The sequence below is a fragment of the Fringilla coelebs genome (genome assembly GCF_963513975.1).
Source record: "Fringilla coelebs genome assembly, chromosome: 1".
Taxonomy (NCBI): Eukaryota; Metazoa; Chordata; class Aves; order Passeriformes; family Fringillidae; genus Fringilla; species Fringilla coelebs.
In genome coordinates, this window is record NC_140028.1 from 131,623,475 (window position 1) to 131,649,910 (window position 26,436).

Consider the following 26,436-nt stretch of genomic DNA (forward strand, 5'->3'; position numbering starts at 1 on the left):
GCACAGCTTGCAGTCAGCATAGTCAGCCCGTGGCTGGGAGTTCAGTTTTCCTTTTGAAAGAGAAATGTCAGTGTAGCATCAAACTTCCTCTAGACAACTTATACCTTAGAGTTACACTAATATTAGTGTAGAGATAACTTCCCATTTTCATCTGCCTAGCTCTGCTCAGAGCAACATGACTTCCTGCTGTGGGTTTGAGCTGCTGCCAAAGCAGCTCCAGGGCTGAGACACATCAGTACAGCCCAGGCTCCAAGCTACCTTGGAAGACCCTGTGCTGCACCTCACACAATCTTCTGCCCCAAGCAGCACTTGGGGAGCAGCTTGCAGGTTCCCTCAGCAGCACTCCATTCCTTTTTTCTTGAAAAAAAAAAAGGACAGAGAACAGTGATGAGAATCTCATCAGCAACATGAACCAAGGGTATTGCAAGTAAAGCTCCTAAAGCAAATTTCAGACTTTTTTGCTTATTCAAATACCTGCTATGTCTGAATTGACACAAAGGAAGTAAAGCCTTTTGGAGCAGCTGGAAATCTCCCTGTGTGAGGCACACTATCCACCACACATTCCAGAAGCTCCTGGTCACTCTAGAGGGGCCAGGCTGGGCTCAAGTTACACAGCAGTGAAGTCCCTCCAGGCCTGCAAGCACTCCACATGCTGCATAACTGGAAATTTGTACATTTCCATAAAGATGGAAAGCAGCTATCCCCACAGCCTGAATGACAGCTGCTGGGAGAAGGGGTAAGAAAGAAGAGCCAAACACACCACTTACTCCAGGGCTGCCTGTACTCTGCAGCCCAAAGGCTATCCAGGGCACATTTTCTGCTTGAAATAAGAAAAGTTGTGAAAAGGTTGTTAAGAGCAACCTGAAAAGCTGCCTGTAAACACAACTGTCGAGGCCTTCATTGCTGCCAGAGGCTCAGCAGCTTCAGAACTTCAGGGTGCAAAGGAAATGCCATTGCAGCTCTCCTTGTTGGTCAAAGGTGTTACTCTGCCAGTTTCCTTTTGAAAAACTATCAGTAAATCAAGTCACAGGTGAAATGCAGAGAGAAGAGGGACACATACCCTGGCGCTTTGCCTGTTGACTTTTTTCTCTTCATCAGGAAGTGGTGGCATCGGGTAAGGGTATTTTCTGCTGGAGGCAATAGATCCAGTGGATGAAGATGGAGACTTTGCAGGAGACAGTGTCCTGAGATGTTAAAACACATAAAATAAATATGATGTCTTTGCATTCTAGCACTGCAACAGCAACTGCCATTACTCTGAAGCTTGGTTCAGAGCCAAGAATATAGCTTATTATTAGCTCAATATCAGGGGGATAAAATTGTTTGATCAGTAGTCTTATAATTTCATTATATGAATAAAGGTATTTAGAGATTTCAGGAACACTGGAAGAAAAAAATTTGCTACTTCTTATTAGAACTGTATAACAAAAATTATTTCTTAAACTGTTTTATATGGAACTGTAATTAATCATTATAAAATTATTAAAAACCAAATCTGCAATTGAATAAATACAGAACTAAAAGTATAAAGCCTAAATAGAAACAGTAATTGTATAAATACAAGCTGAACAAATGTCTTCTCCCAGTGACTAAATGGCAATTATGTGTCTTTATGCATATCTTATACATCTCCTAAATTGATACAAACATAGCAAATAAATCTATTATTTTTGTAACATTAATTTACACAAATGCATGCATTTGGAGGCCAAACTGTTAGTTGTGAAGTAACAAAGGCATATACAAAGTGCTAATAACAAATTGTTATACATGCAAGCATCATACAGTGCATATTGTTCCAGCCAAAGAAAGAGTCTGATGAGAATATACAAAAATGGACTGATTAGTCAATGGCAATCAGCATTTCTGTACAAGGTGAGTAGAGTAAGCAGGAGCAAGTAAATGTTTGTATCACATGAAAGGCATTCTTTTCATGTCAATAAGGCAACAGCACATTATTGACTGAAATTTTATACCCAAGAAAAACTCTTATGCTTCTGTTTTGAGATTCTGCACTTTTCCCACTTGAGAGGTTCTTATTAGGCTCTAAATCTGGGCAGAGTAAAATGAAAAAAAGGCCTCAAAGCAGAAAAATTGAGCTGAGCTATCCTGACCCCCTTGTTCTCTTGTGCAGACCAAGGGCATTCACTACAGGAGGCCTCTTAATACTGCAGGCACATCCCTCAGCCCTCCCTGAGCGCTGCTATGTAGTATCTTCTGAGTTAATGTGTCCCTGAAAATGGAAACTTTCCATCTTCCATAATAATAAATGCAATTTATTTACCTTTAAATAATTGTTCTTTTATTTTGGACTATTGTATCATTTTGTTGTGTCTGTAGCTCCCTGCAATAGCAGATTCTCTTGCCTCCCATACAAACAATGACTGATGGTAGCCACAAGCAACAAGGTGTCAATGGAAATTATATGATGAGAACTCTCCACTCTGGCTCATGATCCTCTAATGCCTCATGTGGTAGCCTCTAAGTTCCACAGCACTTAAGAGATTTGCATTGGTACAATTATCCAAACATGGAAGCACACATCTTCAGTACCTGCACATTGATCACCCATTAAGATGAACTGGACATACACCAAATGTTTTCAGGAAGAAAAACCCTGAAACAGCTACTGCAGTATAAAACAAGATTTCTGTATGTCCCACATCATGGATCTGGGCACCAAACTGTGCATGCAAGAAAACAGGTAATTTAAAAAAAAAATTTCCAGGTAAAGGTTGTCAACAGCACCCTGCTGTTCACTATCCATACAAGTCTTCTCATCTCTGCCCCCACTTGGACTACCACTAATAAACTATTTGTGGATCTAGAATGAAGACTATAAGGAGAAGAGGGAGGGGGAAAAATAAGGAGAGCAGATTTTACATATTATTAGAAATCAAATTATTCACAAATTTTACCCCATCGTTGCAGTAGAATTTTAAATTTTCATTTTAAAATTTGCAACAATGCACTTGGAGATCAGAACCAAAGAACTGGGCTAGTGGAATCTGACTTGGCAAGCCCTATCAAAAAGCTGTTTATAAGGGGGTGGCACAGAATGAAGGCATCTCCCATCTCTTTCACCACACCAGGCACGACACTTCCAACACACCACAGGCTCTTCACATTTTAGATACTCTAAGAGAAGGCCACAGTGAGAGGAAAAGCCACAGCCAATCTTCCTCTCCATCCATCTGAGCAGGCGATCCTGGAAGGAGTAAAAATCCCCCAAAGGACAGAGCACCTTGAATATTTTCCCTGCACAAGCAGGTCCTCTGACCAGGATCCCTAACTGAGCCTTTCAGCCAGGAAGCTTTGCACCATAACTCAAACACGATGCTGCCAAGCCTCCGCTGTAGCTGCCTACATATCCTTCTTCTCAAAGCCCCTTCGCACTGCCTGCTCACCTGCAGTTTGCACATCTGACTGATGTGAGCTTTGCTGCCCTGCTGCAACACTACAAGACATCAAAAATGCAGTTGCACACTTAGAGAAATGACCTTGCCCTCCCCTCACAGGGCCTCACCACTTATTTTTGTTAGAGAGTTACGTGCTGGTTTTTGTCATCTTTAGTGCCAGCTACTGAGACTGTGAGCATACACAACTCAGCGTGTGCTCACAGATGTTACAGTGAATCTTCTGTGATAAACAACATTGTTTGAGGTGCTTTGGATCACCTTTCAGGTTGTGCCCTGCAGTTGTGTATGTGCTGTGTATCCCAGATTTACATAGACTTTAAATGAGAAAGGTCACGTCTGGCTCTTTCTCATTTACAGGATGGAGAGACAGCATTCAGGGACACTTGCAGGTAATGCTGGGGTTAAAGGTAGGAAAACTTGGCAGTTTTGGTCAAGGGTGGGATCCGCTTAGCTTTCACTAGGGTTTCAGTTCTCCTGCAATCAAATCCATTAGCTTCCATGCCAAATGTTGCTTCCAGCTGAAACTTACACAAGAAACCAGTACACAACATGACAGAGATTTAGAGTTTTACTGCCAACCCCAAATGAAGCCATGCACCTCACCTCAAAAATTCTAAATTTTGTCCAGAAAGCAAGATAGAGTAGCCACTTTTTGGCTACTGTCCTGAAAGCTAAAACTAAGAATTTGTGGAGACCATTCTGTGATTCACAGCAAACACTGTGGCAGCAGGAAGACATCTGGAAGCAGTCCCTGCAGTCTTGGGCCTACCTGCTCCCCTCTTGTCCCTAAACACCGAATGTTGACCGTGCAAAATGTGCCACCTGGTCACCCAACTAAAGACCTTGCAATTTTGAGTGTCATTTTAGCTGAACTCAAGGTGGGTGGCCCTGACAGATCTGAACTGTTCACGAACTGTGAGTGATTCTCTTTTGCAGACTGAAATAATGTTATGAAATTCAATTAAGATTCAGCCTGGTGAAAGCATTGCAAGCCCAAATATAAACTCCATCAGCCTAATCTGACCTTTGCTGCTGTGGATTCAGCTCTTTGTATGACATCATCAGCCTAGATCCTATATTAGGAAGTTGGGATCTTCTAAAAACATTGGTGTGGCTAAACATTTTAAAGTAAGTTCCTTTTTAAAGCCACAGATGTGCACACCTGTCCTCAGAAAGAGCAGCAGCAGAGGGGAGAGGAGGCTCATGGAGGGGCTGCAGAAGAGACAATGGTTATGGCTGGAGCTGTCACTTGGAGCAGTGAACTGTGCCTCAGAAGCAGGCACTCACATGCTTCAATGAAACCTTCTCCCTAACTCTTGAAACAAAATCCTAATCCCACTGACATCAGTAGGCATTTTTTCATTACCTGCCAACAATAACAGTATTTTGCTTTGGTAATAGGGAAAAGGCTTGTTAGTTTTTTATTTTATTTATAGAGCTGTCTCAGCAAGAGCAGCTTGCCAAGGGCTGGTCATGGCTCTGGCCTCAGCTGGATGCTCACAAAAGAAGGTGATGGAGATGGTTAACTAAAGAGGAACTGAGAAAAAGTCAAGGACACAAAAGAGCATTACAAATAGGAGGGAAATGACAGCCTGACAGTCTCCTCCTTCCATCCCCCTTCTTGATGCCCTTCTGATTTAGGACAGCCATTTTCCTTCCGGTTATGTGCTCTGGGTCTCCATCTAAAAAAAACCTTTGTTTGTAAACCACTTTTGTGTTTAAGTAACTCATAAAATATAACTTATTATAAATACTTGCATTAAATCAAATGTAGGTGGCTCAACACTTTAGAAGGTGCCTTCTAGTCTTTTTTCTTTACAATTATCTACAGAAATGCCATGTTTGGGGTTTCTGGCAGTTTGTTTTCTGATTCCATCATGGCTCCATCAAGTCTTTTAGATTCATTGAGAATTCTGAGTAATCCTTAACCATTTTTCAGAAGGTCAGCCTGTGCAGCGGATATCGTAATTGTCAGTAACAAGAATAAGCAGTAGTAGCACATTCATAAAATAATGTCCCTTCACAGCCTCTCCCTGTAAAATTCAGGGAGAGGCTTCCTGCCTGATTTTATTGCTGAGGTTATGTGGTTATAGCCTGGCATACAAAATTAAAATCTAGACTAGATGTTAAGCGGGAAAATGAGAGTTTTCTTCACTGATCTTATTTTCTTACAGATGGGAATCCCACACTAGGGAGTTTTCAGATGCCAGAGACACCAGCTACTATTATTACTATCATTATAAAAAGTAATTATATAGAAATACCCATCAGACTTGTAGACTAGGGGAAAAAAATTACTAGGAAATCAGGTGTTAGAGAGACAATTTATGATTTATACCGGGTATTTTAAGTAGATGGAGAAAATCTTGGTGATGACTAATATCTCTATTTTCTGAAAATCTGAAACTTTCCTAGAAAGCTTTTTTGTCATTTTTCGTTTTTCTATTTCAACTCTTCCTACAATAGCAGCAGTCATCAACATATTATTCCTAAAACTACAAGGAAACAAGCACAACAGCAGTATTACTTTCAGGACACATTTAAAAGAACAGAGAAATCAAAGATGATTAGCAACATGAATATTACTCAGCTAAATATCTGGTGTAAATGACTTATCCTGGGACTCTGACTCATAAAATACAGTACCAGCTGAACAGTCTGAGTCCAGCCTGATGTTCTAGTTTATTAAGTAAGATCTATTTTGTTCTGTTTGGGAATCTCTTCACAGGCCCAGGCTCAAAACCCAGCCACAAGATGTTCTGACACACCATTCTTAGGAATAGCCTTTTTCTGTCCATGCTATCATTAAGCAAAATTGCATCTGATTTTTGTGGAGAAACTGTTAGTTCAACCTCTTGTAAACCCACAGCAACTCATCACATGAGATCTGATCTTTTGCCTTCCATAACATGTCTGCAGAATACTTCCCCCATGATTACCTAATTTAATTAGGACAATTCAGATTTCTAAATTTATTCTAGTTGCTCTCTGATTTCTAAGGGTAACTGCGGCAGGCAGCAATTAGTAAGCTTCTGTGGTGCAAAAAATTTGATTTATGTTACATCTCTGCTGATATATAGCCTTCAAAACTCACATGGGTCAGCTTAATCCTCATCTACATGCCAAAAATGCTTGGTTTATCTCAAATACAATTAAAAATGTGACTCATTTGGTGTAACAGCTGAATACCCTCAGGGGCAGGGCACACTACAATTAATTTAATCTAGTTACTAAATAAAAATATACTGATACTAAAAAATGAAAACCAAATTATGAGTATGCAAACAGATTTTTAACCCTGTTTAACTAAACCATTTAAAGTAACCTGCATTAAAATAGTGCTATCTTCATATTCCACCAATGTCTTTGTTTATGGCTACCACAGGGCTTCTGATAAAAAACCCCTGAAAGACAGCTATGGGGTTATGTTAGGGTGGGCAGCTCTTGACCTTGTCTGACCAATAAAGGTCAAGAGACTATTTTTAGAAAGGGTTTTGGTAATAAAGCACACCTCAATTCTTATGTGAGTTTGCCTAATTTCAGCTTCCAGTGACCTTTGGTCATTATCAGTCTTAGTTGCAAATCTGAAGGACCTCCCACACACAGAGATTTTGCTCCATATACAGGGATGTGGACTTCATGATCAGGTAAGTGTTCAGCTGCTCCCTTCAACTGCACAGCCTGAGGCTCTCCAGTCCTTCCTATGGTTTTTCTGGGCTTAGATCTCCCCAGTTCTAGAAGGTACTTGCTGAACTGCAGACTCCAGACCTGGACCCTGTATCCCAGTGCTGAAACAACCAGACTCCCTGCCAGAATGCCCAGGTACCAAGAGACTTGTCTGATACTGACTGGCACTATCAAAACAGCCTCCTGTAAGCCCTGGATTCTTGCACTGGGGATCTCTTCTCCCTTTTCAGGACTGAGATCAGGGCTGACAGGCCAAAGTTTACTCAATTTTTCTGTTTGTTCACTGGAAACCTTTCCTGCAGCTTACTCTGTGATTTATGAGGTGTTGAAGACAAACAGAAAGGGTTTTAAAAAGTAACCATTTTATGGTGTTTTAAGACTTCAGGACATTTTTAGTTCTAAAAATGACTAAATTCCTACTCTGCCATTTAATGTCTGCCAGTGTTACTATTGGAAAAGTGTTTCATTAGTACCCTGTGATACAACTCCCATCATATTTTTTTCCCAAATGCACGCTGTAAACATTTAGCATGTTTCTGTCCTGTTGCACTATTATTAGGTCTACTTGTGTAGCAAAATTACTAAGATTCTATTTACTTGTTCTTACCATCCTTCACGGTTTGGGCTGAAGATTTTGCTTATTATTCTTTTGATTTGTGTTTCTGTAACTATCTTCATTTCTTACGTCAGCTTACAGCTTTATGGATTTTGTTCATGCTTTATGTTATTTGTCATAAATTGTCTTCCATTTTGTCCTATCCTGGGTCATTCTTTCAGCTGATGCAGAGATCTGTCTCAGCTGTGGGACTGTGTCTTTTGTGAATATACTGCAACATTCTCAGTCTCTTGATTCATGTCCAACAGGGGCCCAGCCTCATGCATGCTTTTTCTCTGTAACTTGGAATGTACCAGATAATGCACACTCTTCCCTTTCAAAAACAAGCTATATTTTTGGTTGAACCCCACCTCACTTGTAACAGATTAATTAGCAGTTTGCCAATTAGAGCACAGAGCATATTCTCATAAATTTAGTTTTCCAATTACAATATATAAAATATTTCATTGCAGGCTGAGGGTAAAATAACACTACTTTTTAGGTTTTTTAAATTTAAAGTTTAGTATGCACTATATAAGACAGTAGGTAGACTCAATGTGTTATGAAACCACTTGCTTCAGTAAATTAACATTCTATTTAAGTTAATAGTATTTTATTAGTGATAAATATGTCTCATGCCCATAAAACACTCTTTGGCATAAAATGATGAGAAAGCTACTACAAGCTATAGATGATGGTGGGAACGCATGCACTACACACACCCTTTTCAATGGCTTCATTAAAACATTCAGAAAAAGAATTGTAAATTGCACATGAAGCCAAAAACAGACATCAAAATGCAGCAAAAGAAGAGGGGCCCTTTGCACCTAAGTAACTTGTATTGATTTATACAAGGTAGGAGTCCCAAGATATTTGTATATGCTGGAACAGCTCTAAAAAATGAGAATTATAGAATTAATTTACAAAATACCTAAAGTATGGTCCTTCTGTGTTTTTATTCACATCTTCTACCCACTTAGCTACATTATATTCTCTTTTGAACCATGGGTTTAAATACCTGCAGAAAGCAATGGAAGGAACAGAGAAAGCAGAAGAACAAGAATAGAAAATCTGAGAACACACAGCACAAGCTTAGCAAGGATGTCTTCATCCCCAAAATGCAAGTGAATATGGCAAATAAATCAGTATGGATTTGGGTGAGGACTAGGCAATGTGTACAACTGCATGAGAAAATCTGACCTACAACAAGACTCATATGTTTGAATAATCTGGAAACTCTTTGGGATACATCATTCATTTAATGTCTTAAGGGTAAAATTCACTCCTATGCAGAGGGCCAGCATTAAGCTCATGGTTTGAACTCCCTCGTGGCCTCAAAATAAGGATGAAGGGGCATTTTGGCTTCAGTCATGACGTTTGCTTGCCAAAGACACACTTTTGCACCCATCTAGATAAATTGCAAGATAATGGCTAAAAGACCACAGAATCTTGGGCTTGACCCTTTTTACAGGAATGAATTTCAGCCTCATCGTGTTAAAAGGTTTGAATTCTTTGCAGCTATAGTGACAATTTTTACAGTTACAGGCAAACAACCCTCTGATTTTTCAATGTTCATTTAGCTTGGCTTTAATGGAGGTAGGCTGCAGAGTTATCTCACATTTTACAGAAGCAATATTGACACCAAAACCACATTTTTTAGGAAAAAAGTCTGAGTTGTGTACTCATATTAGTTACATGAAAAATGATTAAATAAAGATGATGTTTAATTATCTGACAACAAATTACCGAGGAAGAAGAAAACTTTTTGTAACAAATTTTTTGCAATAACAAGATAAGCAAATTCCTCCCCTTCTGTCATGTCAACAAAAAAGGGAGATGCAGAAAATAGGAATCTGCCTGGACCAATTTAAAGTTTTTTCTTGTTACATATGAATGGCAACAATCAAATGATTATTTGTGATCACCATATTTATACAATAGAAACTAGCACAATGAAATAGGAAACAAATTTTAACCAAGGAAAATGGGAAAGAAAATTCCTTTTTAAGTTATTTTTGATACTTCTGGTCCAGTTCTTGCCATCCTTATTTATGGGAGTGACTCCAGTGACCTCACACATGGGAACAGGCCTTGCAAGTTATTGCTCAGATGAATAAAAGTTGGGCCAAATCATGTCATTCAACCCCCTCCATATTTCAAACAACAATGACAACAAAAGCAGCAGCACTTTTTCAACTTCTTTTGCTCCTTTTTTGCTCTGGAACATCTCCTCCCCGCCCCGCGCAAGCACAGCCACAGCTCTCGGAAAGTACTCGCCCTCAGCCACAAGTGCTTCTAAGTAGCTTCCTCAGCTCGCTTATCTATCAGGAATCGGGAGTGCTTTATGCTTTCCAGCTCGGGGTCTTGGAGAAAGAAAACATCAAAAGCGGTAGCGCAGCAAAACAGGTGAACCACAAGTGAAGCAACAGGCTGATGCCAGCGTCACCAGGAACTAATAAACTTCTGCTTTAGCTTTAATTGTACATTTTCTTGTACTTGCTGCAATACTTTAAACTTGCGCTTTCTCAGTTGAAAAGGTCTTTTGGTAACCATGAAACACTCCCAATCTGGCTTCCTGTATTAGAAAACAGTGTAAGGTGCTATCAAAGCATGCAATTGTTGCACAACCATGTTGCAGGGTTTCCTGGGTCTGGGTGTATTACAGACCATCATTCACCACCTCAATCCATCAGTTTCAAAAAGGTTAAACTCAATTAACTGCAGACCGCTACATGATACCGCTGGAAAGCCCTCAGGCTGATCTTTCTGGCCACATGTCCATTAGTAATGGCCAGAATCCACATTTCCTTCGAGTGAGAAATTCTGCTTTGAAACGAGGTGTCCTTACGCATAAGCCTAGAGCTAGACCGACAGCTCGATTGGGCTCGTAGCGCAACATGCAACAAGGCAAAAGACCTGGGCTCAAGAGTACTCGTACTCCTCAGGCTGGCGAGGAGGAAGGGTAGCTAGCGCTGCATCAGCAGGAGCACCTCCAAGCAGTCACGGTGTTTTGCCACAGTGAAACTATCGGATACTAGGGAAGGGACTTTTCACGGGACAAACTGGCAGCCCAGAATGCAGGGGCAGGTGAGACTGACCTGTGATCCCGACTCCCTGTTTGGGGGTGGTCGGAACCCCCTGGGCTTATGCCTTGGGCAGGGATTTGGTGGGCGAGAGAAAGCCCAGGCTCAGATGCATGGGTTACCCGGCTGCAAAAAGACAATATATAATAGAAAGTCTAAACCAAAGACGTTCGTATCAGTTATAACAACGAGGAAGACAAATGCTTATAGGAAAAGCAGTGCAAATTAACAAAGGTCTGAATTGCTATCTGTTCCTGGGACCTGTTTTAACACAAGCTCCCAATTAAACTGTCAACTTATTCAGAAAACTCTCATCATTCCTGGATAAATCTAATTGATTTTAATAGAGAAGTATTTATCAGGCCATTTCATCAGCCACATTTCTGAAAAAGCATTTTGCCTGTTGGCATTCCTTCCACATGTAATGAACCCTCTGCCTTCAGTAAAGAATGATTATTTTGTTATCAAACATCCAAAAACAATTAAAAATGTCTCAAAATATCTTCAGCAGTCTCCTCAGAGCTCTATGCTTAGCATAAGCCTTGTTCATGTGTGCTAGGTCCAAGGGTCACGCAAAGGTGTGAGCAGGACATTTTTCAGGAGCTGCCCAAAGTGTTTGCAACTCCCTGTCAGTGCTGCTCGTGAGGGCTGCAGACTTCAAACCTTGCTCAGTCCTTAAGAAATTGTGTTTAAATTATTAATGGCGCAATTCTATTTGACTCTTGGCTGTATACAAAAAATAACCTGTGCATAATGTGTGCAGTTACTGCAGACCATGCATACAAGTACCTTTGAAGGCAACCACACCAGTGTGCTCCTGCTTAAAAAAATTAATTCGGCACAAGGTATGGCATTAATAAACACAATTTTATAGTGGCTAACTCTGCTAATTACAGGAGACCAACACTGTTATCCTTTTTCGTCCATATCAACAAGTATGCTTTATTGGACTCCTCCGGGCCACACAAGGCTGACTTTCTAAATGCTGCTTTAGAACAGATTTCAATATTATTCTGTATTTCCCAGACAAGGTAGAAGGGTAAATTGGTCTGGGAAAAGCCTCCATGTATTCTGCAGCATCCTCAAAGCAGCTGGTGTTGGTTTTTTGTTTTGTTTGTTTGTTTGTTTTTTTTTCCTAAATGACTGAATGCTGGTCACTGTTAGGTCATTCTCAGTCCATTGTCTCTTCTTGCAAAACAAGCTGTCCCTCTAACCAGAGAGATAATTGCCCTCCAATAGCCCTGGGAGTTCTCTCCATTCCCCACTGAACTGACAGAGCATGTGGATCATTCAGTGGGAGCTCTCTCTCCAGCTGGTGACAGGACTGCCAAGGAGACAAGCCATTCAGGCCTGTGCAGTCCAGGATAGAGCTGACCAGGAGAAAGGGTATTTTCCTGCCTGACAGGCCTCTCCCAGGAAGACACACACTGCTTCATCCCTGAAAGGTTGCTGCATGGCCCTTGGGAAGTACAAGCTCCTCCCTGTAGCATCAGGGCTGCTGCTGGGTTGAGACACCACCATAACAAGCAGCAAGGAAAGCAGAGAATTAGGTGGAAATTCAGGGGCACCTCTAAAAGAGAAACAAATATACAGGGAAAAATATTTCCAACTCACATATCTCTGTTTGCCTGCTTATTTAATGCTCCAAAGTTCTCAGAGCAAATCTCCTTTGTATTTTTGGCAGTTTGGCCAGACTAATTTTGATTTTACTAAACTATCTCATGCAAGGAGAAAAGAAAACGAGCAAAATAACATTTCAGAGTTTATCAGCACAAAGTGCACAGAGATAAACTCCTCCAAGGGCTAAAATTTCTGATTCCATGATGCCATTTTGACCATGCAATGTTATAATTGCAATGTGCATCGAAGTATTGTTTTTGTCATTTTTAACATAGGGTTTTCTCAAGGAACCCTTTCTGAGCCTACTCACCTCAAAACAGTGCACTGCAGGTGAAAGAAAAGTTTCAGAACAAACTCAAAATCCCCAAACGAAAGAAAATGGGACCCAGAGAGCAATTAGCATTATTAGCTTCCAGCAGGGTTGCTATCAAGCCCATTTGCCCATCAAGGTGCAAAGTTAGTAGTCATGATATGGAGAAGGACACTGTTACTACCACCATGGTCAAAGAAAGGGCCATTCATGTTGGTGTAAGTGCTGCAAGAGCAGGCCAGTGCTTTTGACAAGCCCAGAGGTTTCCAGCCATTCACCACTCACTCACAAGAGGGGCCTGAACCAACAAACAAGTACATAAGAAAGGCTCTTCCTGTGTGGGGAGCATTGCACACATGGGCTCTTTAGGAAATGTAACCAATAAACCAATAAGCCAGCAACTCTCAGCTGTAGAGGAAAAGTCTGGGGATCAGTCACTTGGTAGAGACTTTAATTACCCATTTATCACAGGGTTTAGTCAAGACTGGCTGTCTCAGGCTTACAATGGCAAACTTCAAAGTACTCTCAAAACAGACAGATACCTCTCCTAAAACCTCCAGGAAAGTATGCAGAGATACAAATCTCTGACTCTGCAATGGCCCAACCCAAGGTGAAGACAAGGGTAGGAAACAGTCAGGTTATGAGAACTCAGTATTGAACCAGGATACACTCAGCAATGGCAGTTTACTGTAGACAAAAGCCTGCAGTGATGGTGCAGGCTGCCACCATCATTGGGAATTGCTATGGGAACGACTGTGAGGAAGCCTACATAAAAAAAGAAAATTAATAGTTAATTTTTAAAGAATACATATAAAGAGGTTGAAATACATTAGCCAAACCATTTACCAGATTATCAGTCAGCAATCAGAATGGGCCACAGAGCAAAAATGAAGCTGTCTACTTTTCAGTACTCTTAATTTCCATCTACAAAACACAAATATGAAAACTCTACTTTTTGGCTTTGCTTTTTTAATTTCAGACTTACTCAGTTGAATTAGACCGTGGCCTAAATCTTTTGCCTCTGACTTTCTTTCTGTTTCCTCCTATATTACCTGAAAGAAATCAAAGGACAAAGACAGTAAAACAACTTGAAACTCACCTGCCCCATGCCAAACTGCATATTCTTTTTGCATCCATAGCAAGAGAGCTGCTACCTTTAACTTTAAGCCATTAACCTTTAACCATTTAAATCTCACAGGTCTGTTCTGCTTGATTTACCTCAGACCCTTAGGTTACCTTTCTCTACTTTTTGCTGCAACTGTACAGAGCAAAGCACTCCTTTATTTCAGCTGTTACTTGACAAAATCCCTACACTTCAAGAAAAATGCTTAACGCTGCCTGAAAAAATCACAGAAGCTGGCAATAGTGAATAGATTTCTCTTTTTCATGTTAGCTCACACTGGAGGGGGAAATTAAATGTAATTTCTTTGTGACAAAGCACTGTGCAAAAAAGGCAGTAGTAGGGTGCTGCTAAATCCTAATTCCAAATTAATAACAATTAGCACAATTTAAGGAGTCATGCTGCTATCCTAAGGTCAGCTAAACTTTCAGCAGAGCAGCAGTGGTCCAGAGGCTGGTTTCCACTGTGGCCAGCACAGTGGTTCACACTTACCTTGCCAAGAATTACTCCTAGGCCTCCCATTTTCACAAATGTCTGAAATATGTTTTGTGTCTGGGATCCTTTCACTCCAGGAATGAGATAATCCATTTGACCTGGAATAGGAGGGCTCAGATGTGGTTATTGTTAAGGGTATTGGCTCACATCAATGTTAGCTTAGTGGTTTGGTTACATTCCCGAGGCCAGTGACAAAATACAGCCTAAGGTCTGTCTGCACTAGCAGAGCATCCAGGATTTCTGATTAAACTCTGCAGTTACACCTTGCAGCTGTCCCTGCAGTGGTTCCATGTGCCCACATTCAAGAGCCAGGCATCAGCACTGCTTTCTCACTCGCCTGCTGTGGAATGCACAAACACCGGCGCACACCAGATTTCCTTCGGATTTGCAGCTCTGCCTCTGTTCCTAGAGGGAAGATGCCCTTACTACTGTGCTCATTTCAAGGCTTTTTCATCTCACAGTCAAGCACATCCCGCCTGCAGGCTGCCCACTCCCTCCTTATGCTGCTGCAGGAAAGCCAGGACAGCTTCCCTCAACCCACTGCTACCAGTCTCAGGGGCTCAGGAGTTTGTGACGAGCATCCTCCCACCCAGAGATGGTAGTGAAGGGGAGAGGTAACTCTGCCTCATTTCTGCTAATTTTGAATGTTTGTATTTTATCAGCCAATTGCTGCAGTTTATACTTCTAATGCTAAACTCAAAGCCAAAAATAGTCTTTTCATCTAGGTGCTAGGTGCAAACTGTTTTTTCTTTCCTCTTGCATTCCTTTTAAGAGCCAGAGATGTATGTGGTGATGTCCAACATGTGGGGTTTTGCAACAGGATGCCTCCTGTTGAACTAGAGCTGCTGCTCAGCTGTTTGCCATGAGATCTCCAATTATTTCCAAAAGAGAAGAGGAAGTTGAAAAATCCACAAGTGATGGCTTACATATTACAAAGTCTTGCTTAAAGGAATTATTTTTGTAGTTTTTAAGTCTGGATACTTGCATTTTTCAGTCTCTGATTTCCTTGGGAGCATCTGAGAGATGCTCTTCAACTTTCAGAAGCTCAGGCTGATCACAGCCACACTGAAGTGAGCCCAGGGTTTCATTAATTCAAACTTAATCACATCATGAAAGGTCTGAGAAACAACAGATCCACTGACAGATTTTCAAACACTTCCTCCTCCTCTTCCTCAAGGTCACTTACAGGTTCAGGAATGTCTTGCTATATAATGGTTTTGGTGTTTGCTATTTCATTACAGCAAGAGTTATCATAAAGTTATGTCTTAATCCTTGAACATCCTCTGAATGCCAGCTAATATTCCATAGTGCTTCCCAGCATGGAGAAGCCCAGGCAGCTGATGGCCCAGCCACTCTAACATCTCCCAAGAGATGCCATCCATACCAGCACACAGAGCAAATCAAAACCAGCTTGGAAGGTAGGAGGTAGCACTCTGGGAATTCAAATGGAAGGACTATGTCAGCTGTATCACAATGTTAATGGAATATTGGTCAGACTTACTTTTCCAGACTTGACAGTGGTACAACATACCTGAATTGGTGGTGGGAACAACAAAACTCTCTAGTACAGACAGACCTTAGAAACCATTAGCTTTTTGGAACAAATAATAAAGAGAGACACATGAAATAAATGAAGTATGAAAAGAAACACAGATACTGCATGAAAGAAGAAACATATTAAATTACAGTGTTTAAAAATAACTTTTTTTTTAAACTGCAATTTAAACCTGATAGGCAAAGCTATGAAAACTTGCTTTCCCAAGACTTTGTTTCAAAATTTTAACCAAATTAAAAAAGATTCTCTAACACAAACAGTGCATCATTTAAGATTAATGCTAGCTTCCTGGGAAAAAAAAACAAAAAAAAAAAAAAAAAACAAAAAAAAACAAAAAAAAAACCCAAACAACCCACACATCTAAAAAGCTGAATTTAAAAATTAGAGATAATTAAGTAATCACTAGTGGAGTTTCCCTAATAACATAATCATTAGAACAAACTGAATGAAGTTGTATATAAGATCAAGCTGCTATACCAAAATAGCAAATATCATTACATATGTGTCCCTTCCATACATTTCTCTTTACTTTAATTGAAATAATAGCAATGGCTTCATCAACTGCACAGTTGTAGGCTGCTTAGTGGGACAAGAATTGAGAATTGCAGTTTTCCTGTGAAGCAGTTCATGACTGTCAATTCCTCTAGGACACAGTGCTTCTCATAAATTCTTTTACAGTGCCAGCTAGAGATTTTCATATAAAGAATCTTTAACTGCAGAGCATCATGATCTTAACAATGACAAACATTTCTCAATGCTTTTAAATGAATCTTCCCTTTTAAAAGGTTGAATTTTTTAGGCAACTGGAACAATAAAGGAATTAGTGAAATCTGATCAAGGGTAAAATCTAATTCTCTCTAATCTAATGACAGCAAGCAAAAAGATGCAGAAAGTCTTTGTAGAATTATTTTCTAAGATAACACCTGGTGACCATTTAGTATACTACTCTAGTAAGTGAATTAAATGCAATCACTATCATCTTTAATATGAGACAGCAGAAGTCTAAGTCAACACACTGGATTAATGACACTGACAAATAAAGATATAAAAATAACATTTATATTTAACATTTTATGTTTATAACTATTATTGAAGAAAGACAATGTTCCTTTTCTTTGATTACATGACACTGATTAAAAAAGTTGTTGGCGTTTTATTTAATCTTTTTTCAGCCACCAATTATTATTACAGTCTACTTGAAATCAATTCTCAAGCATGGATATTTTAAAAATTTTATTAAACAAAAATTGGTTTACAACGCAAAATTTTTTTATTCCAGCCAAATCATATTAATTAGCAACTAGGAGACAGGAGAAAAATCAGTAATCAAAGCAAAAAGGATGCTATTTCAAACATTCCACAAAGAAAGAAGAAAGAGTCAAACCTGCTGCAAAACAATGAAATGTTCTGACTAATGGAATAATGGGTGATGGAACAGGTAGAAATCTGAAAATGCGACAGAAAAGCAGACCTCTTCTTAGAACTAGATGCAGAGTTTGTGCTGACTCCAGGAGGCATGTCGCTATAAAAAGAGTCGGCCTCTCCCGGCTTTTTTACATAATCTCCCTGGGGTATTTGTCTGAAGTGTAATAAACATTGTAGAGTCAGAAAAAATGACAGGAACTAGAACGCACACAAACATGCATGAACATTAGTTTAAAAGAAAGAGGCAAGGATAGCAATCCTTGAGAAAACCTGTTAACCACACACAATAAAGCTATTAATAAATAATTCAACCATCTGAGAGAAAAGTTCCACACGCTTCTGTTACGTGCAGAAGAGTGGATTATGTGGTTTTGGAAAGAGAAAACAAGGAAAAATGTTAACTCTGATCACAATTTTCAAAGTGAACAGTCAGTGATTCTTGAGACACTGGATAACCAGCCCAGACATTTCAAATATCTCATCATGCTGGTTGCAAAAAGCACCAGTACTGAGCCTAAGCTGAATACAGGCCTGCATCAAAGAGGAGCTCAGGAATAGTGAATGTTTTTTTCGTTCTGAGGTACCTGCATTTAACTTTTGTGACCATGACAGAATTCAAGAGTAGCAACCTTTTGAGTTGTTTAAATCTCAGGAGGATAAAAACCTCCAGTTTTTTATTCTTGAATTCTTGTGTGAGGGAATTAACACCAGTGTCAAAGATTCTCAGCTACTCCTGATTACCACAGTAGTAGACTCAATTTGCCAAGACACACGACAGTAAATGTAACAGTTTATCCTTTTCCAGAACTAGAAGCTCAGTTATGGTTAAAAAAAAAAAAACAACAAAAAAAACTATTGGTGCATTGGAAAGTTCTAATCAAGCTAAGCAAATTTTTTGCAGAATACCTTCCATGCAAATAATCCAGTTATAGTTCCACCAGGTTTAAAAATCCTCCCAGGTACAAGTAGTTACTTTGACAGTGGACTATTTCATAATACCAGCATCAGTATTTATTCAGCCTCACACTTTGCAAGACATTTTTGCTACAGTCTGCTCCTATCAAGATGCACACTTCTCAGGTTGATTCATATTCAGATTATGTCCAACTACAGACCTAAACTGGGACCTCTCCATTCCAAATCTGGATTTCTAATGCTTCTGAAGTATGTAATGTATACAACTACACACATAAATCATTTGTGCAATGCAGTACTTCCACTCTCCATCTTCTAAGACCTCTGGAGTTTCAGTTCTTGTCCCATTCCTCAGCTGGCACGTGGGTGTGTTCAGAGTGGGCTCAGTGTGGGCAGCTCTCTCCCCAGGGTTCATCTAGCAAACTGCTCTCTTGCTACTCCATCAGATATAACTTCTCTCATGTAGCTGTGCCCTTTAAAGCCACATATTCCAGCTGGCAGAATCCTTGCTAATTGGCTCTACTTACCACTTTCAGTTTATTTGTTTCACTTGCTTATTAGTACCAAGTATAATCCTTATGTCATGTTCAAAAATATTATGATGGCTTGTTTTCATTGTTATTTAAGGAGTAATCTTTCTTTATTTTTTTCTTTTTTTTTTAAAGGACTGTCTGGACAATCTGGTGGGTATGTTTTTTTCATTTATGGAGCACTCCTTGTACTTATCCAAAAATATTTTATATATAAGTCAGCCTACAGAGCTCCATTTTATGCATGAAGGAGATTTGGTTACTAAATATCTTCCTCATCTTTTAAATGATGGAGTCCTCCATTACCTTCAGAAGCCTCAGCTTATATTGGTTCCACCTCTGCCTGTGCTCTCACACACAGCTGCAGACTGGCTGCACACTCACAGCTCTCTGGCCATAAAGTAATTTCTGGAGATGAAGATATCTGAAGAAGTTACATTCTCTAAGATTCCAATGCAAACATACACAGGGTGGACTCTGTTCCAAGGTTTTTTCTGCTCTGTCCTCAGCCAATACTGAAACATCCACAGTAGAATGACTTGATGGCCATGTTAATCTCCATTTATAGATACATCAGCTTCCACTAAGCAGCACCAAACCCTTAAATTCCGCCTTCCTTGAGCTGGGTGGCATTCCCCACCCCCCCAGCCTCTGCATAAGTTTTGTCTTGTTACTGTACCTGTGGCCTGTCTGACCCTGGAGCACACAACCAGCACTTGACAGTGCTTGTCCACTTTTTACAAATATTTTGAGCCTGGCAGAGAAAGCACTACACAAAGGGAAATGGAGAACAAGCACAACGGGTAGCAGCAACAAACAAAGCAGCAGCTTGGACCAGAAGGCAACAACACAGGCAGAAAACAGGGGAATTTGAGAAATCCTCTTATCTGTTGAGGACTGGGAGAGGAAGGAGCCAACTCCTTCCCACAAGACCCATCTGCCAGGCAGATGCCTGATCAAAGGGAGGTGGTCTTCCAGGAGCCAAACACAAGTCACTAGGAAAACGGTTTATTTTTGGCCACAAGCTTGGAATGCTGAAAGCTCAGCCCTGTGCTGAAGCCAGTACTGTGCTTTAGCTATGAATCAGTTGAACAGGGTGACAGGAAAGAATGGGCTCTTTGTCCACACAGCAATTTAATTGCATAGTATTTTTAACTGCAAAGAAGCTCCAGGAATTAATTTGTCTCAAAAGGCTCCTGAACATCATGTTAATATTAATTATTCAGTTCTTAGCCTCCCCAGAACACTTTCATCTCTAATAGTTGATTTTCAGTGTCTCTTATTGGAAATATTCTCCTGTTTTCCTAAATCAAACAGTCTATTGCAGAAGTATAAAAAACATTGGTTTTGCTACTGAGTCCAGTGAAATCAGGATTTCAAGCAAGGCATTACAGAATTCTGATTTAATATATTATTTAAAATATGATAACCCATCTCAATATTTTCTTTGTAGCATGTAAATGAGTGAAAGAGAAGAAAAGCTATTTTCAGAGACTTCTAAGATACATTCCACTACTTTTATCACATACCTCTGTCTTCTGTAGTTTCTTTCCATATAAACAGAAGAGAAAGGAAGAAGAATGAGTTTTTAGTATGCAGGTACACATGGTCAGTAAGACCAAAAAAATGTAAAAAGAAAAGCATTGTATACAGAATGAAATTTTTGCTCAAAATATTTTGACAAAATCACTTCTGAAATAAGCATATTTACAAATATACTACATCAGAATAAACAAGAAAATATATTCATGTTGATGGCTCGTCAGCTCTGAGTGTAAGGTGTAGTTCATGCTGGGTTTAAGCTTGTTCACTGTGAAGCTGCTAGAGGTGCACTCTCGTCCTGAACCTCCAAAACCTCCAAAAACTAATTCCACTAGCTAGACCTGATCTCAAAATAAGCCCTTCACTTTTACAGTTTTATTCTAAATAAAAGTCCAGATTTTCAGATACTGCCAGAAGCTGAGCGTGATATACCAAGACAGTATAACCTACTTTTCTACTATCCTCATCTTCATGGTTTTTATTCCAAATGCTTCTTTCCTTGCATATTTCTGAGCTGCCCTTAGCCTACCTCAGTCTGGCAAACCAGCAGGGGCTGTGCCACCTTGTTGTGCCAAACCACTGGGGCTGTGCCCCAGCCACAGCACTGCCTGCAGCTGAGCCTCCAAGCACAACAAGGACCTAGGGACAAATGACTACAAGAGACAGTCTCATCCAAACACAGATGATAAAGTCAGTACCTTGAATCCTTTTTTACTACAAGCAAAAAACATAAATCCCTCTGGTTTTATATGAAATTCACAAAAGAGTTAAAACTGACAAAGACCAATCAGGCCAATATAATCCATTTTGCCTCTCAGTGAGTGCTGACATCTCTACACCAGGAGAGAACTTGAGCCTTATTTGCAAATTGCAGATCTTTCCTACCAAAAAATGTGCTTGAATTAATTTCAGGTTAAGCTGACTAAATATAATTATCTACTTAATGAAGCCTATGGTTAAATGCTTCGCTGACTGACTGAGAGCTAATCTTGCTATATTTAGTTCATCATGAGGGAAAATTTATCATTTAATCAGATCATATTCTTGTATTTCCTTTGTCACATACAGTAAAATCATAATTTGATCATCTAAAAAAAAGAAAAAATTACTAAAAGAGAAATAAATTTCAAATTTAGATCAAGCTCTCTAAAACCACATACGAACATAAGAATTGCTTGAAAAATGGCAATACAATAAAAACATTACTGTATAAATATTGTTGAATTTGGATTTTTTAGATTTTTTGAATTGGTCTTCTCATAACATAATCAGCTATGAAATACACATATTTTGAAACTCTATAAAGAAGAACAAAATGTACTTACTTGTAACCCCAACCAGTTATTCCTAAAACGAGAGCCAACACTAAAATGGTGCCAGCAATAGCCCCTATTATTATATTTGTGCTAACCACACCTGGAAACACAAGAAAAATGAAAAATATAGATGGTTTTAGGAGAAAAATAGACAAAACCAGTAAATGCACCATCTTTCAAAAACCAGCTTGAACAACTTTCACTAGGCTGATTAACTGTAACCTGCAATACACTCCTGAAGTACAGCATGGACATAAAAAAAAACACTTGTAAATCAAGCTTTGACTTCTGTGTCTGTTTGCATTAACTGAATGCTTGTTACACAGGAAACCTGTGTCAGGTATGCCAAAACAGTATTATCAATATTAAACTGCTGTAGATTACATCCTTACAACCTGCCCTAACAAATACATGCTTGCCATGGAATAAAAGTGACTACTTGTTTGGTTTTGCTCAGATTCCTTCCACAGCTGAATAAATTAATCAAATGAAGAATTCTGGAAGATGTCCCCCCACAAGGATTCCTAATGACCAGCATTTACAAGCTCATTTTTCCACAATATATCTTCTTTTCGTATGCAAGACTAAAGCAGAATAAAAACTTCCACTCCAAAAATGTAAGTCTGCATTACCTTTCCATCTAGATATGGAATGTCCCAGTAACCTTTTGCTTGTCCTAATCTATCAATATGCCTAATAAGGCCACTCAGATGATTGGGACAAGCATGGTGGAACTGGACCCATTGACACCAGTTCCCAAAGATGTACTGGCTGAGGCTTCATTTACAGACTTCTTTTACACTTTACAGTGCTTCTGCTGTGGGAGGAGAGAGGGGAATGAGGCTCCTGCAGCAGCAGCAGCATGTTGTGTACTAGCTGAAAGAGTAGGAGACCTAGTTTTCTTTAATGAACTTTCTTCAAATCCAAGAATTTTCAGTTGTTGGTAAAAATTATAACAACGTACCTTTATTGATGGCATCCTTATCAAAAAATAGATCATCTTTGATATGAGAACTGCAGTCATCTCCTCCCCAGAAACGGTCACAGACGCATTTTATTTCATTGCTACAAACCTGCAGTCAAAAGTGTAGCTCAGAAAAAAATCAGATTATTCATCGATTCCCGTAATTAATACCTCAAGTATAGGTACAGTGATGAAGCCATGATTTTACTGCTCACAAAATTTAGCAAAATAATTTTTAATATATAGCAATTTTTCATTTATGTTAGGTATAAATGCATTAAATTTGCTATTACATCTTAAAAAAATAGATGTAATGTTTATTCAGTACATACTTTAACATAATCTATATTTAATAGAATCATTTATAATTGTTTTGGGAGACTGACCTTAATGACTTTTTTTCCAAAATATCATGAAGTGCGTGATTTCAGATGAATAAGGAAGTTTTAATGCAGTGTACAAGACAAAAGGCATTATGAGAGAACAGCTGCCTTGACCTCAGCTGAGTTGCAGGACGTTGTGTCATGCTGTGTGAGGGACAAGGGGGCTGGCCAGGGCAAAGCCACAGACTGCACATCCAGCAGAGAAACCAGCCAAGGGCCAGCTCTCTGCCCTCTCTTCCAGAGTGAAGGAACTCTCAGCCCACAACATCCAGCATCATCAACAACTTTATGAATCTTCTTGGCTAGTTATGTAATTAAATGTAATTAAATGTAATTTATGTAATTAAATGTAATTAAAAAGAACAGGTCTCTGGAAGAACAGAGACCCAAGTTTCTCAGTTCATAAAACCTCTGTATTTATTCTCCAGTGTTGTTGACGAAGGAAATATCAATCAAGTTACCAAAAGCGAGCAAAATCATTGATGGATAAAACTCTGTAAAACTAATCCATACTAACTATGACTCATTGTTTAAGATGCCTGGACTGGAATACATTATATTTAGTGATGTGCCTCCTTCTTTTTTCCTTTTCAAAAACTTCTCCAGTTTCATGACATCTAGAGTCACGTGATCTTCCTGAAAGGTCCAGCTAGTGGAATACACAAGGCCAGGTACTCAGAAAAGCCAAGAAAAAGCGCTGAAGAGTGCAAGGACGTACCCCGTGTCCCGAGCAGATCTGGCTGTCGGTGGTGCCCGGGCAGGTGCTGAAGTTGAAGGCCTCGGCGGGGAGGCAGCGATGGTCCAGGCACACCATGTCCGGCCCACACGGCGTCCCGTTCTCCACGTAGCCCAGGTCCGTGTCCTCGTCGAGCTTCACGTGGCCGCCACTGCAAGACATCAGGAGGACCTTGGAGACTTGTGCTGTGGTTAGATGGGACTGCTTGAGAAACTGGGCCCAGGGCTGCTGCCTGTATTTCTGTGCTGCACAATGCCCAGGACCAGGTAAGAGTAAGTACTGGCTCAGCAACCCCACTTGTCCGGGCTCGGGCTGTTATTTGTCTCTGCCCAGACAAGGGTGAGATGGGCTCGCTTCCCGGGCTCCAAAAGACAAGGCTGGACTCTCAGGTTCTGTCTTCAAGGTTGTTTATTATTTCTTATCTACAAAAATTTTCTTTCTGCCCAGCCGGGGTCTGACTAGCAAGGCAGCCGAAGGCGCTCTGACTGCCCACAGGGCGGTTGTATCTTTTTATAACAAAGTCTACGTAAACTATATTTATCTTTTGTCCCCAATACTTATCATTTTTATTACTAAGTGTACCTTTACTATAAACCTATCAAAAATACCTACGTCACCCGGAAAATGGAAGACAAGAAGAAGGAGGAAGAACCATGTGGCAAGCTCCAACTCCCTCCATCTTGTTTTTCCAACCCCCCTGTACCAAAATCTTAAAAACTGTACCTTGACCTATAAATGTTCTATTTCTATAACTTTTACCCACTAGTGATTCTTATATCTCCACATATAGGTGGTACATCTCTTGTAGGGTCAAAGTTGAGCCACCAGGTACTTTTAGCAACATTCTAAGGCTCCCGAGCTCCCTAAGGGTTCTCTCGGTAGCTCTGGCCCTCAGGAGAGGTGCGCTGAGTTCCCACACCCACTGGGCCTAGCATGAAACAAACCTAAACAGTGTTTCTACATCAAACAAATGAATCAGGAACTCAAGGACCATTTTTGCTGTGAAGCAGCTTGAGCTAGACAAAACTCAGTTTACTTTTTAGGACGTCATTTCGTCTTACAGTTGTGTGAAGCTATCAAAACATACCACATCTCTAATTAGGATTCAGCTACAATATAGCAATGAATTAGGCTACCGGTTAACTTTGGCACTGCAGGCATATGTGTAAGTATTCTGTAAAATCACAGGGCCTGAGAAGAGCATTACATCTCTACAGGCAAAATTAACTACAGAGGGAACTGCAAAACTGCCCCACAGGCAGTTAATTTTCTGAAGCTTAACAAAGGTTAAACTGAAATAATGGTTATGTGTTAATAGGGGAAAAAAATAATGGAAACAGTTTTTCTCCATTTAGGAATGAGAAAGCTGCTTTTCTGTGCAAGACGGATATTGTTCATTCTGTTTTCAGGATTTCCAATTACCTGCAATTGTAGACTTTTCCATAGTGCAGGATTGATGTTGTGATTTCACCATCAAGTTCTCCAAGTCTGGGCACACTGGATATATTGGAGCACAGAAGGTATCCACAAAGCACATCTCTGCATTGAAAGAATAAACAGATACTCATAAAAAATAAAATTCAATGAAAATTGACAATCAAAAATATGACCACTTGCTTGGTAACCTATTTGTTATTCCTTGATTTTCTTCCACTGACAATAACTCCCATAAATGATGCTGTTTCCCAAGAAAATTCTTCCCTTGAAAGTCAGATTGGGAAAACTCTGTTCTTATAACACATTATTAAAAATGCCCTGAGTAATAACAAGCAGGGAGCTGTCAAAAACAAACCACATCAAATTGATTTAATGATCTATTAAGATACAGTAACTGGTCCATAGAGGAGCAACAGTAGATACTGGTTCTAAATACACTCTCACAGGACACATATGTAAGGGAACTATAGACACCAAGTTTAATTCAACTGCTGAAGGGACTTCACTATTCATGTGTGGAGACTTCTGCACTGACAGAATAGAAGGGTCTGACATCTCCCATATTACTGAATATTTTTTACTTATGAATTTGTAATGGAACAGAAGTAAGGTCTCTAAATCTGAGTTTAAAAAGAAGAACATTAGTTCACCTTAGGTAGAACTAGAAATCAAATGTCATAGACAGAATGGAGAAATTTGAAAAAACAGTTTGATAAGGACAGGTGAAAGGTTCAGAAACTGGCAGAAATTATCAGCTGCATATATGTAGAATGTGAAACAATGCTTTAGGCAGTGACTTGCAGGAGTATACTTGGAAAGTTACAATACCATGAAAAGTGAATAAAATATAGCAATGCAATGGCAGAGCATAAAAAGTGAACATCACACCAAAATGTGAAACCAAAAGCTGCTCTCCTCTGCAGTGCTAACCCCCACTGAGTACTAGGACCACTTTTGGTCCAAGCTCTCCCAAGCTCTGAGGGTTCTCTCTTGTCAGGGATCATCATTTCTTGGCACCCTACTCTCTGCAGGACTTCTTGCACAAAGGTCTGCAGAACAAGGCCAGAAATCTGATCCATAGAGAGGCTTTTTGAGTCTTTTCATGCCAGCTAAAGAACTGGATCAGAGGTAAGAACCTCATTCTAATAACTGTCCAAATTGATCAACTTACTGTTTATTGCACTGTATCCAAGAGTCCTTGTCTCTTCCACAGTTTCCTTTCTCAGTCCCCTCAATATTCAGCTTCTCATAGCAGTACCTGTCAGCAGCTGTCACTTCTAAAAACAGAAACAAACCTCTTCTAA

The 26,436-nt window shown here is 39.7% G+C and overlaps 1 protein-coding gene across 1 annotated transcript in view; it reads right to left on the bottom strand.

Annotated features, from left to right (window-relative positions):
- The window catches only part of ADAM22 (ADAM metallopeptidase domain 22), a gene marked incomplete at its 5' end in the record, with an annotated part of 124,771 nt that overhangs the window by 259 nt on the left and 98,076 nt on the right, over window positions 1–26,436 (bottom strand). The window contains 12 exons of the mRNA XM_084208368.1: window positions 1,061–1,184; window positions 8,633–8,719; window positions 10,800–10,910; window positions 13,700–13,766; window positions 14,327–14,427; window positions 17,269–17,463; window positions 20,284–20,301; window positions 21,622–21,712; window positions 22,577–22,685; window positions 23,678–23,846; window positions 25,118–25,234; window positions 26,304–26,409. Coding sequence (XP_084064494.1) covers window positions 1,061–1,184; window positions 8,633–8,719; window positions 10,800–10,910; window positions 13,700–13,766; window positions 14,327–14,427; window positions 17,269–17,463; window positions 20,284–20,301; window positions 21,622–21,712; window positions 22,577–22,685; window positions 23,678–23,846; window positions 25,118–25,234; window positions 26,304–26,409 — 1,295 coding nt within the window. The remainder of the gene's footprint in view (window positions 1–1,060; window positions 1,185–8,632; window positions 8,720–10,799; window positions 10,911–13,699; window positions 13,767–14,326; window positions 14,428–17,268; window positions 17,464–20,283; window positions 20,302–21,621; window positions 21,713–22,576; window positions 22,686–23,677; window positions 23,847–25,117; window positions 25,235–26,303; window positions 26,410–26,436) is intronic.